This window comes from Rhizophagus irregularis, chromosome 1, assembly GCF_026210795.1.
Source record: "Rhizophagus irregularis chromosome 1, complete sequence".
Taxonomy (NCBI): Eukaryota; Fungi; Glomeromycota; class Glomeromycetes; order Glomerales; family Glomeraceae; genus Rhizophagus; species Rhizophagus irregularis.
The window spans coordinates 7,340,288-7,356,605 of NC_089429.1; the positions used below are offsets into that span (position 1 = coordinate 7,340,288).

At 26.9% G+C, this 16,318-nt stretch overlaps 4 protein-coding genes across 5 annotated transcripts; all 4 read left to right on the top strand.

The window, feature by feature from the left end:
• Positions 1–2,456: 2,456 nt before the first annotated feature.
• On the top strand, positions 2,457–2,797 carry OCT59_001469 (uncharacterized protein; the record flags this gene model as incomplete). Its single annotated transcript, XM_066139596.1, has 2 exons — positions 2,457–2,590; positions 2,674–2,797. 2 exons carry the CDS (start codon positions 2,457–2,459, stop codon positions 2,795–2,797), a joined length of 258 nt encoding a protein of 85 aa, XP_065988989.1.
• A 3,771-nt stretch (positions 2,798–6,568) lies between these two features.
• OCT59_001470 (uncharacterized protein) lies at positions 6,569–10,078 on the top strand (the record flags this gene model as incomplete). Its single annotated transcript, XM_066139597.1, has 11 exons — positions 6,569–6,975; positions 7,045–7,191; positions 7,273–7,659; positions 7,732–8,027; positions 8,095–8,463; positions 8,541–8,564; positions 8,654–9,007; positions 9,074–9,174; positions 9,243–9,352; positions 9,432–9,726; positions 9,799–10,078. The coding sequence occupies 11 exons, from the start codon at positions 6,569–6,571 to the stop codon at positions 10,042–10,044; spliced, it is 2,736 nt and encodes a 911-aa protein (XP_065988990.1). The 3' UTR covers positions 10,045–10,078.
• Positions 10,079–13,318: 3,240 nt separating this feature from the next.
• On the top strand, positions 13,319–14,407 carry OCT59_001471 (uncharacterized protein; the record flags this gene model as incomplete). Of its 2 annotated transcripts, XM_066139599.1 has the most annotated exons (6): positions 13,319–13,360; positions 13,452–13,499; positions 13,635–13,835; positions 13,910–14,091; positions 14,282–14,332; positions 14,404–14,407. In XM_066139599.1, the coding sequence occupies 6 exons, from the start codon at positions 13,319–13,321 to the stop codon at positions 14,405–14,407; spliced, it is 528 nt and encodes a 175-aa protein (XP_065988991.1). The 2 variants fall into 2 exon arrangements, with proteins under 2 accessions (XP_065988991.1, XP_065988992.1); XM_066139600.1 differs by lacking the exons at positions 13,319–13,360; positions 13,452–13,499 and having other exon boundaries at positions 13,737–13,835.
• A 1,227-nt stretch (positions 14,408–15,634) lies between these two features.
• Positions 15,635–15,841, top strand: OCT59_001472 (uncharacterized protein; the record flags this gene model as incomplete). The annotated part of the gene is made up of 1 exon (XM_025321156.2): positions 15,635–15,841. The coding sequence occupies one exon, from the start codon at positions 15,635–15,637 to the stop codon at positions 15,839–15,841; it is 207 nt and encodes a 68-aa protein (XP_025169663.1).
• Between the last annotated feature and the right edge of the window lie 477 nt (positions 15,842–16,318).

Below are 16,318 nucleotides of genomic sequence, written 5' to 3' on the forward strand. Positions count from 1 at the left end.
AATTGAGAAAAAGAATCAAAGTCACTTTGCCTCCAAGAAAATGAAACGGGAACAAAAATAGTATTACATAGCCTTCTAATAATCGTAATAATCGTGCTATTAAATCCTCCCGATCAAAAAAATAAAGTATAGACGATGATGGTGATGAAAAAGGTATGGGAAAAGGACGAACGAATACTACTTCTAATATAATTCGGTGGTGATCAGTATAAAAGTCATATCTTAAAATGCAGGAATGTGCTTACTTGGCAAACCTTTGTTTTACTTCCTATCGTAAAATGCTAAAACAAACAAGAAAACAATTGGGATTAAAAACATCGGCATCTGCTAATTCAACAAACCTAGGACTATGATAAGAAATAAGAAATGTAATGGTGATTTGGTTGAGACAAAAACGAGAGACAGGGAATATTTTAAAAATTAATATACGCTTTTCACTTAGTGAGTCTGAAGCCAAAAATAATCAACTGATTAGGGCAACATCGAATAAATGCCACACTTAAGAAAGTTAACTATAAATTATTTACGTAATCTCAAAGGGACTCAAAATATGAGAATAACAGAGAAAACAAATAAAAAAATAGAATCTCTAATAAAAAATGTAAATAAATCTATAGAACTAATAATCAAAATCCCTTTAAAATAAATAAAAATAGAGATTCTTTCTTTAAAAAGTATGTGATGATACTCGATGGAGACGATTGTAGGTCCTAGAACTATATGAAATTTTCGTTTGGATACAATTGGAATTTCACAACAGAAGGGTTAAAATCGTTTTTTGAAAGTTAGAAATACCAAAAAAGATTTCCAATTAAATTTAAGGGTTATTACGGGCCGGATAGTGCATGGACAAATGAACATGATGAGTTGGTGGCTAACCGGAAAAAAAACCATGTTTATATTAATTTATTATATTTATAAATAAAATCATAATTCTATTAAATTATTGCTGTACATTATAAAATGAATCGAGCGGATCATAAATAATTTAAAGATTAAAAAACTTTTTTCTACTTTACGCTATGGTGTTGTTTACCCTGAAGAAGTATGGGATAAAGAGGCTATGTATCTTTAAACGGATTAAATTTTAAGATCAATAAGAAAAAAAGAAAATTAAAAATTTTGTTGATGAACGAATGATTATAGTTGACGGGACGATAAATGTCCCATAATTGCGGAGAAATACAATATTATAGAAAAATACAATAGTGTATTAATTTTCACAACTCTTCTGTGGAGCAATTGGAACTTGGAGGATACTTTAATTGCGTTACAAATTGTTTTTGATGTGTTAAAGACAAAATTTGAGTAGTATAGAAAGACTATACAATCGTATTTATTTTTTTGTAAAAGTTTTTTTTTTAAAAAAATAGAATATACATTTTATCGTTTGAAGAAGAAAAAAAAATATTTTTTTCTTAAAATGTATAAATTCTTTTATTTTAAAGTATTGAAAGGTGAAGCGTTAATTGAACCAGACTGTTTTTGATTATTAGCATTTTTGATTATAAAATGCAAATTTTAAAAATTTTAATAGAAAAAAAAAACAGAAAAACTTTGAAATAATGATAATACTTAACGTTAAGAAGGTTGAAAAACCTTTAATTGTAATTAAAAACACGAATTAAAATATATTGTAATCAATAGATAATAGATAATGTTAGCAGCCGAAACTTGATCCAAGATGCTCCCAAATACTTTATAAACTCTACTATCTCTTACAATTTAAATGTCAATAAATTCAAATCTAACAGAAACTAAAGAATTTCTTTAAATAAATACATATGTATAGGTTACTTCTAACTTGCCAGGAGTGTACATATCAACGTCATCTTGATCTATGATAATAACTGATAATGTTAAATGAATTTTTTATTTTTATTTTTAGAAAACAGAAAAGCGAACCCGTAGATTCAATTATACAGAGAACATAAAAGTCTATATATAATACTATCACTACATGGCAAGCCACCCCGAAGCGTGACGATTTCTGTTCTTTATGGAATAGGTGAACACGAGTCAGAACCACGAACTTTCCCAAGAACACCCGCCCTGATAATGTTAAATGAATCTACCACTTACAAATAGGGATGTTGGTTCAAGTAGAGCATGTGATGATAATCAATCTGATTGGCCTTAAATCGGTTCGGTTTTAAGCCCAAGAGATCCAAATTTAAGTTCGGTTCCAGAATCGACTCGAGTCGACTCATTTTGAACCGATTCCATCCCTACTTACAAATGTAAAATATATTCCTTTAAGAACATGGGAGTGAAACGTGAAAATAATGATTCAAAGAATTTTTTATAATGACTTTCCAATCCAGGTAAAACTTAGAATCTATTTTATAAAACTAAATATAAGTCTTAGTATACACGGACGATCCTGAGATGCAGAAGGAGATTGTGGAGTTGGCAACAAAATACAAGAAGAAATATGAGGAAGTGCATTAAAAGAAATGAAGGAAAGGGAGGATGCGACGAAAGAAAAGGGAGAAAAAGAAGAAAAGGAAGGGAAGGCCAAAACTATGAAACAAGTTACTCCAGTAGAGATACACGAATATAATACCGTAAACGCTTCATGCTCGACGAGGTTATTGCCTAACCAAAAAAAAAATCTGATAAAGATTGCATAAAAGAGGGTAAGAAGCGGATTATCGGTAAGTAAGGTGATAGAAGCAAAGTAGAGGATGAAGAGGATAGTGAAGGAGAATGGACGACGTATCATGGAAGAGGTAAAGGTAGAGTTAGAGGTGTAAGAGGTAGAGGAACAAGAGGTAGAGGTAATCAAAAACAGTAGTGTGTAGATAGTTTGTGATTTTCTGAGTATCTTTATTTACGTGTTTTTCGTTGGTGGGATAGTATAGTTTTATTAGTATAGTGGACCGCATCACGTTATTGCACTGCCGCGTGAGGGCCTCGCGTTATTGCACTCCCGCGTCGAGGTGATGGTATGGAGAGATTGGTCAAACTTGATTTGGCCAATTTCAATGTATATGTTCTTGTAAAGTAATTAGTACTCTTACTTATTGCTAATAAAGTTATACGTTTACCACAAAAAAAAAGTCTTAGTATACACGTAATACGCATATAATACGCGTGTAATTGAGTTCTACCATCCGCTATTCTAATCTTGCGATGATTTTATCATATTCAACATTTGACAGGAATTCAGTTGACTTCATTTTGGATCCAACACGTTTCCTTGTTTGTTGGTCAAATCAGTGCTTTCAGTATGTAACTATTAAATAAAATTGTAAGATAACAAAAATGATCTATATTAAATATAAAATTTGAATACACAAGCATCACTGTATTCTCACAGATATAATTGTTATCGGATAAAGAGATAGCAGACATTGGTATTTTGTCTCGTTATTATTAAAGATAATTGTTATAGTGATAAAAGAGGTGTCATTAACAAAGAATTAAATATATAACATTTCTGAATCTTTAAAATTCTTTAAAATCGAGTATTAATGATTCCTGCTTTATAAAGCTCTTTATATTCGAAATGATCTATCTATCTTACTTTTCAAGCCCTTCTTCTAAAGCATTGCTTAAATTCTGTTCAGTTAATTGCCAGTTTAGTCGACGATAGCTGTCTTTATATCTCTATATTACTGTATATAAATTTATAAAAATATAACATACTTTTATCACTACTTTTATCCAATCAGTGTTCTTTATAATTTTGTAATCCGTATTTCAGTAATCTTTATTATTTATTGGGAATATACTTTAATATAGATGGTTCAAAAATTTACGGCGGCACAGTATTAATAAAAAGGGTGCGCTTAACTATTAAGTCCCTATAAAAAAAATTCTGGAAAAAACTCTGATAAATGATCATTTTCTTCATTGAATTATCTGATTAATGTATAAGAAAGTAAATTTAGGGTATCACTCGATTATGTTTTACAATTTACATATTAAATATTTAAATTGAAGTAATGGACCAAAAAAATTTAAGGTTATCCATTTATCCCCAATTTTATAGATTCAAGTTCTATTGGGCCGTTTACTTATAACACAGTAGAGAGTAGATGTGAAAATTAATATACAATATAGAGTATATATTAAATCACCCGTGACTTTACTTATAACGCGTCTTTTCCCTCATCGTGGGGATATTATTTTTAAATATGACACGGCACACTATATGTTGCGTGCTATGTCCCGATTATTCATGAATTTAAACAAGGTATTTCTTTTAAATGCAACTTTCATTGGATTATTTCTTTACAAATATCAATAAAATTTGTCATCTCATCGAGGATTTAACTTATACTAAAAATACAAAAACCTTCATATTTTCTCATAAAGAAATATGCAACTTACTGAAAAAAATTTAAACCAATGGAAGTTAAAATTCTTGCAATTTGAAAATAAACTGAATTATGTAAATTTATTACAATACGACAATTCATATTTCACAACCTTAAATTGAATATATTGAATATTTTTCTAAAGGTGAATAATCTAAAATAAATTAATTTGTTGTCAAATTATTACAATCATTTGTATTCTCCTTTTTATTTGTATATTGAAAAAATTTTTTCTTCTTTTTTTTATATCTTTATTTTTTAAAGAAATGGAAAAAGTAAATTCTACATCAGTTGAAGTATTTTCAACTATTTTAATGCTAACAAAAAAAGATAAGAGAAGAAAAAGAAACACGTGAAACTTTAACTTCTTCTCATAGAAGAGCAAAACAAGGCTTGTTTCCTCAAATAGAAACAAATATAGTCTTTGAGTAAGTTATTTTATATTAATTATAATATATATTTTTATGATTGTACGATTAAGCACCGAACCCAAGGTGGAGTTGAGTATTCCGAATAAATCTAACGGCACCTAAATCTTACGGGAATTAGTCCCGGTTGGTGAAATATTAATGAAATAAATTGATTGATTATTTCTTAGCAATATCATTAATTGTAATGCATTATATTTCTTGCTCTTCTACAATACTTTGCTTTCAATTCATTTAAAAATTATCCAAAAGTGATTCAAGTCTCTCTAATCTCTGATTCAAAAAGTTTTTAATTTATGTTCATGCTCATGATCAAATTATATGACATGAGGATAATTCAGTCTTGCCGCGTGCTTTTTTATCATCTGTTTAACTTGTTCATTTGCCTCGTCCTCAAAAAGATTGTGAGAATACGATCCAAACGGATTTAAGATCCTAAATTACCTAACGGTTAAGTAGGTCATTACTTGACTTAAGTAACAATATTACACCAATTTACCTAATGATAAAATAACGATATATCAACATAGCATATTTTTTTATATTATTTTCACGCTATTTTATTTTATTTAGTTATAATATGATAGAAAGTATTATTTCGTATATATATATGTATTTTTACTCAAGATCCTCCCGAATTCCTCGTTATTATAAATAATAGCAAAAAGATATATTTATTTGTTCTAAATCAAAATTCAGTTGATTTAAACAGTATTTAAATATGAAATTCTTGTTATTTGAATTACAAAAAATAAAAATAAATCAAAACTTTGATTTAATAATTGATAAAATTGTTCCTATGAAAGAAAAGAAGATAAAACTTGTTTAGTAAGTTTCAATTTATATTATAAACAATAAAATCTAAACAAATACAAATATGCCGAAATTTATTGTTAGTTTTTTATTAAAAAGAAGAATGTAAAAAGAGAAAAGGATGCAAAAAATATAAGAATATAAAAAAAAAACGAAATTACAGCAACTTGAAATTTTAATTTTAAAAATTACGCAGTTCTACTGCATCTAAAATGAAAATAGTATACAGTAGTATGAAAAAAATAAAAATAAAAATAGAAATAAAATCGCAGAAAACGCAAAAAGAAATCTCAACAACTTGATTTAACTAAAACATCATTTATATATTTATTTTATTATTTTATTTAACATGGATTTATATTTTATACAGTAGCCGTTTATACAAAAAAGGAGAAAAAAATTAACTTGAATAGAAAAAAAAGTTCTAAAAAAAGGTAAAGATTTATTCAGAAGTTTATTATTACAATATGTAAATTATAACAATGCACAATGCATCACCTTGTTAATAATATACTGTAATTATGTTCGGAACTCGAAACTCGGAAGGATAATGTCTAACCGTCCGTTCATATGATTGTTGCGTCATAGACTTATTTTTAAAAGATAAGAAAAGACGCGGATTAAAGTTAGGATAAGAATTAGCTTAGAAATAAGTTAAAAAAAAATCTCTTTCTTTGCAAATATTAATATCCTTGATAAAGTAATTTAGCAAGAAGGGTTTTGAATTACGTATTTGTTAAGCATTTTGCCGATCACTAATAATAAAAAAGCATTATAATATGTTAATTTTTAAACAATTTATTTTTATAAAGTTTTATAAAGAATATTTAAAATTTTACCCTTATTATTATTTTTAAAATTTTTTTGACTATTGTTTACTAGAATACGATTTATAAGTTACACAGTAAGTATTACTATAAGTATACTAATAAGTAAGAATTACACTTGTGTTACCACAAATTATATTTAAATTTGATTATTTTAGCTTTACTTCCCTAAAAAATGAATTTGTTGGGGATAAATTTATTCTACTCTATCCTTTTATTCATAAGTCCGTTGACTGTTTATTCTTATAATGTGATACCATATAATGAAACTGAACCTGGACTTGAAGTCTATAAAGTATTTTCTTATAGAGATGAAACAGCGGTTATCCTTTTAATTAAACCAATAAATGAATCTTGTGTTGAACCACGAATTGATCTTCGCATTTTACATCCAAATGGTACTATTGATAGTGCTAAAGTTGATTATCCGATCCCAGAATATAATTTTTGTCTTGGACCCAATGGATTTTATTGGTTTGATATTACCCGTTCCCTTCCAAAATTTCTACTTGTGCTTTATGCAGATATCGTTTCAGCAAGTTATTATGTATTAGTTATTACTCGGACAGGATATGTTATTAGGTTTGTTACGCTATGATGTTTTATACTGCATATGAATTTTAACTTATCAAAATTTTTTATATTGGCAAGCAATACACCCGTGGCACCTATCTCTATAATAAATGGAAGTATATATGCCGATGGCTATCTCATGTCGCATACAAGCGAAGAATATGGTTTTATTTTTGCAAATTATGAAACTGAAACTGCTGTAATGTGGAAGTACTACAATAAACCGTATGTACCATCATTATTATTGTTTATTTCAATAATATTAAAGTAAATATGAAAATTAATTCATTCTTTTTGGTTTATTAGGGACGATAAAGGAAATATTAGTCTAATAAATGAAGGAAAACATTATCTGCAAAATCCATTTAATTATTATTTCATATTTCCCGCACTTGATGGAAATTTTGGTATTATAATTGCAAATTCAACAGATATTAATATAAAACCAGAACCTAATAAATTCATCAATCCATCTAAATTTACGTCTAAGGTTTATGTGTCTTTTATTAAACCTGTTATGAATAGTGTAGATGGCCCTTACTTAATTTACCAATCAACAATACCTCATTTTGAAGTGGATTTCTTTTGTGATACGGCTTTTACAGGGATTGGTAATATGTGTATTTTGACATTCAACAGAGCAGAAGATAAAAATACGACCGAATATATGACTGTGTTATTTCAAACTTCGGGGTTCGTTATATGTTTATAATATTTCTTAAAACCTTAATTATATGTCTAATGATTGTTTTTTTTTATTCTTAGTTCTGTATTTGATATGAGAAAGCTTTTTGTTGATAAAGAAATAATAGGTGTTAATAGTTTATTTCAAGGAGGATATTTAATAACTACACATGATGATCAAAATAAAACTATTGAAGGAATAATACTTGATGATAATGGAAAATATAATGGCACTTGGAGTTATCCACCAGATTTAAATGTATCTAATTCTTTTGGAACGGCAGCCTTTCGAAACGGGACACTGTTCTTAGTTACTTTCGAAAATGAAATGACTTGGAAAGTTATATCTACACCTTTACCTAAATTCTTCTCGGATGGTAAGCATAAATAAGTTGTTATATATTAATTATTTTTAGTCAAATTAATCTTACTTTATTTCTTTAGATTATGGATACGAAAATCCGAATATTAAATCGACTTATCCATTAATTAGCTCAAGTATACCCTTATCAATCACAAACATAAATATTACGTATCATTTGTCTGTAACGATATCAACCAACAACGTTTCAATTTATCAATATAATAATAATGACGATCTTCCTATACTGCGTCAATCTGTTTCAGGAGATTCACTATATTTCTCGTATAGTAGTTCTGATAAAAAGACAATAAACATAAAAGTTTTGCAAAGTACATTTAATCAACCAAACTCAAATTATTATATTGTTGTTAATGATAACGTGGTCAGGGATTGGACGTCAAATAATCCACTAATAGGTGTTGAAAGAAATCGTTGGAAATTTAATACAAGTAAGTAAGCATATTTTAATATCCGGATAAATTATACTAGTTCTTTATTAATATCAATTACAATTCCTTTTATTTAGTAAATATCCAAGATAATTTTGCAGGTAAAAAAATGTTTTTTTATAAAAAATATTATAATTAATTAAATTGATTTTATTCAATTTTAATAATTTTAATGTTTCATCATATTTAGAGGAATCAATTGGAAGATTTTCTTTAACGGATGAAGGAACAAAATCTTTTGAGAAACTTTCATTGGATAGTCAGAGAGGATTTTTATCACAATTAAGAATTGATTTAGCAAAATCAATACCTGTCGACATTAATAGATTAGATTATATAAAATGTTGTGAATATGATAATAGCAAACAACCTCCAAGAATTCTTTTATCATTACCTATTAAATCGACGACAAATCCATATGAAAGAAATGTTGATCATATTATAAAAGATTTAGATATTTTGATTAAAAACAAAGAAGTAACTCCAATTTCATGGTTTGGTACAACAAATCATTTAGAAGCTAGCTTTGGATTTCAGAGATATAGTAATTATAATTATTATTATAAAGAATTTTCATTATTTGAATTTTAATTCTTTTTTTATTATTTAGAAAATTTATTGGATGATTTTAAGTTCCATTTAATTGGTATTGTTATTGGAATAGTAATTTTAGGATTCCTTTATATTTACGCCAAGAAGAAATATCCCATGGTAAAGTACTTTATATATCTTTTTTTATTATTATTATCCGTAACTAATAATATATTACTTATTTATAGGGTAAAAATATCGTAATATTTAAATTTCCCTTAATTATTTTGAATTTTATCATGGGTATTATGTTTATTTTGAATAATGGAAAAAATGTTCCACAATTATTTATTCCAAGGTATGATCCATCTTCATTTTCAAAATTTTTTTTTATGCCAATTAAATTTTTAATTTTTTGTAAAAAATTTTAATTATAGCGTAATTTTCTGCGTGATACCAATAATAATTAATTTTATTATGGGTGCAATTATAATGCTTCAAGAAATTAAAAAAAACAGAGATTTCTATGGATGGTTTAAAAACAATGTTGATATGGCATCATTATTTACCATATTATCTGGTACTAATATTGAAATGTTAAATATACTTTCTTCTCAAGTTGCTGGTATAATTTTATTCAATGCTCCTATATCAGAAGAAACTCAATTTGATATTTTTTGGGGAAGTTTTATCGGATTATTTATTGGTGATATCCCTCGATTTATTATTCAGGTTTGTAAAAATTTTAACATTATTATATTAAAACCATTATTAAATTAAAACTAAAATCCCATTGAATTTTAGGTTTTCTACATAAAGTTAGTTGTTAATTATGATATAATTCCTTTTCTTACTCTATCAACAAGTTCGATTATTTTAGCGAATAATATAATTACAAAAATATATCATGCAATAGTACATTTATATTCAAAAAAAAGGAAATTTGTTATGATATTACAAACTGAAAAGATATTATGTAATTCAGCAAATGAAAATTCCAGTATTACAGTTCCACAAAAGATAAGAAAAACTGTTAGGCATTCAATGTAAATAATATTTCAATAAAATAAAATAATCATTATAATAAATAATATAAAAACATATAATTTAAATAAATTTTCAAAAATTAAATTTTTTTTTTTTATTTATAATGAGTTATCTTCATTAAAAATTTTTTAACAAATTTTTTATTATAAAGTTACATTATATTTACATTCCAAGTTTTAAGCTTTATTTTTTAATGGTGTATAGAAAAAAAAAAGAAAAAAAGAAATCTTAGATTGACAATTTCATGTTTTAAAAAAAAAAAGATTTCTTAAAATTTTGAATTTGTTTTTCAATTATTATTAACTTTGTTAAAATTTTATTAAAGATTAAATTTCAAGTTCAAAACCAACTAAAGTGTCAAATTACACTATAAAATTTCAGTTATTATATTGAAAAAAGTTTTGTAATGAATCATATTGTAATGAATCAATTTATATATAAAAGAATAATTACAAATTTGCTATTTTATTTTTTTTTGAATTATATCAAAATTTTTTTTTCTTTATAATTTTACTTTATTTATGAAAACAATTTATAAATAAAAAAAAAAATTTTTAAATTTTTATTTTTTGTAATTTAAATAACAAGAATTTCATATTTAAATACTGTTTAAATGTTTAAATCAACTGAATTTTGATTTAGAACAAATAAATATATCATTTTGCTATTATTTATAACAACGAGGAATTCAGGAGGATCTTGAGTAAAAATACTAAATAATACTTTCTATCATATATAACTAAATAAAATAAAATAGCGTAAAAATAATATAAAAAAATATGCTATGTTGATATATCGTTATTTTATTATTAGGTAAATTGGTGTAATATTGTTACTTAAGTCAAGTAATGACCTACTTAACCATTAGGTAATTTAGGATCTTAATTAATTTTACATTTTTGTCTAACATTTATGATTATATTTGCCATCCAAATAAATGAAATGGAAGTTCTCGCTTATTTATAATAAAGGTTATTATAGAAAATTGGCCTTTTACTAATAATTTTTACTATCTTACTTTTTTTTTAAATTCTATTGGTTAATTAGTTTAAAAAAAAATTATAACAATATTTCCTTTTATAATAAGATCTGCAAAGAATTTTATATATGATTTTTACCTTAAACCTAGGGTGACCTATCTTATAAGTAAATGAAGTTCTGATAGAACCCTAAATATAACTAAAATAACTGAGATTCTGTATAACAAAAATTTTAAAATACTATATCTCAATCAATATTATACCTAAAATCATGAGTTATATATCAAATATTGTCTCATTAAAATAAATCTAACAAGCTTAAAGATCATTAAAATCCAATCACTGGATCCTAAGCAAAATTTGAAGCTAAAATCTACATATAATTTTTATATACATTTAAAATAGAAATTAATTATAAGGTTTATACAAATTCAGATTTGGGTTTTTTAATAATGTTCAGGTTCTATTCTGACCTATTTTAGGACTCTGCTTACTTCTAATAGAGGTCACCGTAAAATTTTTAAGATTCCTTCAATTAAGTAATTTTACAACCTTTTCAGTTACATTTTTAAATCATATATATTTTTACCTTATAATAAGTTTAGTAATATTTATAATTATAGATTATATAAAATATAATTTATTTTAGAAATAATTTATTTATCGCACGTGCGATGCAAATTTTTATGTTTATCATTGCCATTTTAAGGGGTGGCGATGTATAAGCAGGTTGATCAACATAAATAATTTACAAAAAAGGAAAGTGGCAATGCATCGCACGTGCGATGAATAAATTTACTCTTTATTTTATACATTTAGTACTTTTTATTTCTTTTAAAATTGGCCTAATTTTTAAATATAATTATTTTAAAAAAAAGTAAAAAAGTTCCTATTTAAAATAAGTTCAAAATTAATCAATAGTTACAAATAAATATACAGTCAACCCTTGTTATAACGAACCCTAGGGTCCAGACCTCAACTGTGCTATAAAACTATAGTAAAGATTTTAAGAGATTTGATTGGTTAATTCGTTATAGCAAGGGAAATTTATTATAATTGTCTGAAAAATCCACTATATCAAGGGTTTGCTATATCAAGGTTTGACTGTATATATTATTTTTGACAAAAAAAAAAAAATAACATTTTTGTAGAATAGTTTTGGAATCATTAGATGAGAATACTGAAGGAATATGTTTGATCATCAGCAAAACAAATTTGATGAATGGGAATAATGGTTCTTATACTGGTGTCACCTCAATAGTATTAATAAAGGTCGCTGTGATAATTTTAATACTAATAACACTTTAATTAATTTTGTAAAAATGTCAAACAATTTATTACCTACAGTTGATAATCTCAGGAAGCGCAATAATATATACAAGTATAAGTTATTTTAAAAATGTCTAGGGCTGATATTACTACCATTGCATTCTTTTCATTGAGATGAATCCAATGATATAAATTTTATCAAAATTTAATACAGTAGATTCTTAAAATTAGGAGTATATAGGATAGGAAATTTAAACCCCTGTAATACTAGAGCTGTAACTCTGGCCGGAATTATATGATCGGCGTAAAAATTAAATCTCCCATTTCTGTGAAAAGAAAAAATTACTTTTTTTTATGGGATATGGGATATGGGATTGGAATGGGATTATGGGATTATGGGATGGGATAAATGGGATATGGGATAAATGGGGATATGGGTGGGATGGGATATGGGATTCTCCCAATCCCATTTATATGGCGGCAGGTATATTACTATATTTGTGATAATACACAAAAAAAAAAAAAAAAAAAAACTTTTCCCACTTTAAAATAATGGATAAAAACGCGAGAAAATCCTTCTCCAAACAGTTAATTTGGCTCCTAGAACTTCAAGCATTAGTAATTTTCCATAGGGGAACTGGATTTACGTAAACATTTTGTGAACCGTTCGATTGTTAAAACTTTGAAATGGTCGAATGTAATATTTCTTTTAATTACCTTAATGAGTATAACCTTTGTGAAGAATTCTTTTCTCTATTATATCAACAACATACTGGAGTCTCTCTTGATATTTTGAAAGGTATTTTTTATTCAAGGAAGAAATGGATCTATAAGCCTTTAACATATTTACTTTCAGAATTGCGGCCATGGCAGTTGAGTTGAAAAACTCATTTATTTGTTTTTTTTGAAAAAGAGATGATTTTAATGAGTAATATTGAAATTGAAAACATGGACCTTTCAAATAACGACATTCCTATTACTTTCGATAAACGTTGATGATATTTGATATTGGAGAATTCAAAATATAAATGGATAATAAACCTAAATATCTACCATATTATTGTGGTATGGTGCGTAAAGTTGTTGTAACTCCTACTACAAGTTATATTTTAACTCCAACCATGGAAACTTAATAGGGTGATCCGTTATTTTCGTCATAAGAAAGATCATTTTTTACGTGTCCAATTTGTAGATGAGGCTTTGAGTAAAGTTGGTTCATCTAATGATGATACTTCTAACCATGCTTTATGACAGAGTTTATTGTACTTTACGTGATGGTATCATTATTGGTGATAAGCACTACGAATTCTTGGCTTTCTCTGCTAGTCAATTAAGAGATCATAGTTGTTGGTTTTTTCACCAACTGGCGATTTAACTGCCGATAAGGTTAGAGATTGGATGGGAAATTTTTTAACAAATAAAAGTGTAGCAAAATGTGCTGCCCGAATGGATCAGTGTTTTTCAAGTACTCGTCAAAAGCTACCTGTTGATGACATTAAAGAAATGCCCGATATAGTTAGAAATGGTTTCACTTTTTCTGATGGGGTAGGGAATATCTCTTTTTCATTAGCAAAGAAGATTGCTTATTAATTGGATTAAGGGTGTTTTATGTCAGCCAGCTTGTGTTGGAAGTTATCAGAGGTTCTACATTCATCTCAGCATATCTCAATCGTCAGGCGATTATATTATTGTCCGCATTAGGAACTCCTGATGAAGTATTTATTGAATTAAAAGATTTACGAGTTAGGGAATTGGATAAAATGCTTGAAAGTGAACATACGGCATTGGATTTTCTACAAAGGTATGTTGATGAATATGGAATTTCAATCTCACTTGCTGATCTTGTTAAAGCAGGATTTTTAAGAAATAATCATCGTTATTTGATTTATTTGATGAATTTTATTTCATTATTTGATGTTAGGAGACATTAAGAAAAGGCAAAAATTCGCGTTGATAAAGTACGCGTCTTGGATGTTACCGAAATTTTACAGGAGAATCAAATTTATTGCTAGAAGTGGTGATTTAGATGGTGATGATTTCACGTATGTTATCTTTACTTTAAGTATTTAAGTTTTTTAAGTTATTAACAATTTTTTTTTTTTTGGAAAAAAAGATAATCACTTATTGATCTTGTTAAAGCGGGATTTTTAAGAAATAATGATCGTTATTTATGAATTTTATTTCATTATTTCGTATCATGATGTTAGGAGGAGACATTTAAGAAAAAGGCAAAAATTCGCGTTGATAAAGAGGCATTCTTATTAGGCGCCTTGGATGTTGCCGAAATTTTACAAGAGAATCAAATTTATTGTTAGCGGTGGCGATTAGATGGTGATGATTTCACGTGTGTATCTTTATTTCTCATTTTTTAAAATTTTAAGTATTTAAGTTGTTTAAGTTATTGACAATTTTTTTTTTAGAAAAAAAAAAGATAATCACTTGTTGATCTTGTTAAAGCGGAAATAATGATTCATTATTTGATGTTAGGAGACATTAAGAAAAGTCAAAAATTCGCGTTGATAAAGGGGCATTCTTATTAGGCGTCTTGGATGTTACCGAAATTTTACAGGAGAATCAAATTTATTGTTATTTAGATGATGATTTCACGAATGTATCTTTATTTATATTGTTAAAACTTTTTAAAAAGTTTTAAGTTGTTTAAGTTATTGACAATTTTTAATTTAGTGTACTATGAATTATGAGGCTCAAAAATCAAGAATGGTTGAAAATGTAACGATGAAAGATATCAAAACATTTTTCGTAAATTATATCTTTTCCGACAACTTTGGTATGATCGAGAACGCTCATTAGCAAAAGCAGATTTTTTCAAAGTTGGTGCATTACATAGGCAATGTAAACGTCTTGTACAATTACATTCTGACGCCATAGATTTCCTAAAACGGGAACACCATCAGAATTTCCACCTGTATTTCGTGCTAGTAAATTCACAGATTTTATGGAAAAATTGATAAACAATCTTATGAATCTCAAAAAAGTTCTTGGCATTTTATAGAGTATACCCGCAAATTATTTTAAATATAGAAACTTTTGATCAAAGAATATATGTTGATGGGATGATGCACGAAAGTTAAGACGAGAGTACAATGCAAACATAAGAGGATTAATGAAATTGAAGTAACTAATGGATACATTATGAATACTATTGTTACAAAAGTTGATAAAGAAACCTCGCAATGTAACAAAATCTGTGATGGAAGATGGAATCTTTAATTCCAATTAATGACATTATAGAAAATCATTTGAACAAGAATTTAAGGTACTCGAAGGGTTTCCACGCCACCAAAGTTTACTTTTTTACATAAATAAGTTTTAAAATTAAAAAGATGGCACAACCAGAAAGATTAAAGAAAGATACCTATTGGAAAGTAAAAAAAGAGAAATTGATCAGTCGAAAGGAAATTAAAGAAATAAATGAAATCACGGCTGAAACTATTAGAACTCATCAAGGAATATTACGTAAAAAAAGAACAGGAATTACTGGATGTAATCGAACAAATCGTTTAATTTTAATCGTTCACAAAACATGTTAGCCGGTTTATTGTCGAAGGACTATATATACTGTATTTATGCTGATTGGTCCGCACAGAATGCGCGGCCTCCGCGTGAGCTTTACTAGCGAAGATGTGCTTTGCCTGCGCTTTGTTAGCAAACCGTTAAAAAAGAAAGTAAGGTTACAAGGGGATATTAAACCCCTAAAGTCAATTCTAAAGTCGTCCAGTAAGTACAACCAGGAAAGTTACGTACGATTTATTTTTTTAAAAAAATCTGTTCCCAATAATTTGTGACCATTTATGGGGAAAATTGGGATTTTCGATAACACAAAAGAAAATGTAAGCAAAAGAAATGTTTGGCAAGAATATAAAATTCAAATAGGGAATTTAAAAATTATAAGAAGGGGAAATTTCTTCAGAGATAATGTATATGAATTCAAACGAAATTTTATTCGTTAGAATTATATAAAGATGGACCAATTTTGATCTTAAGCGTAATTCCCCTTGAATTGTAAT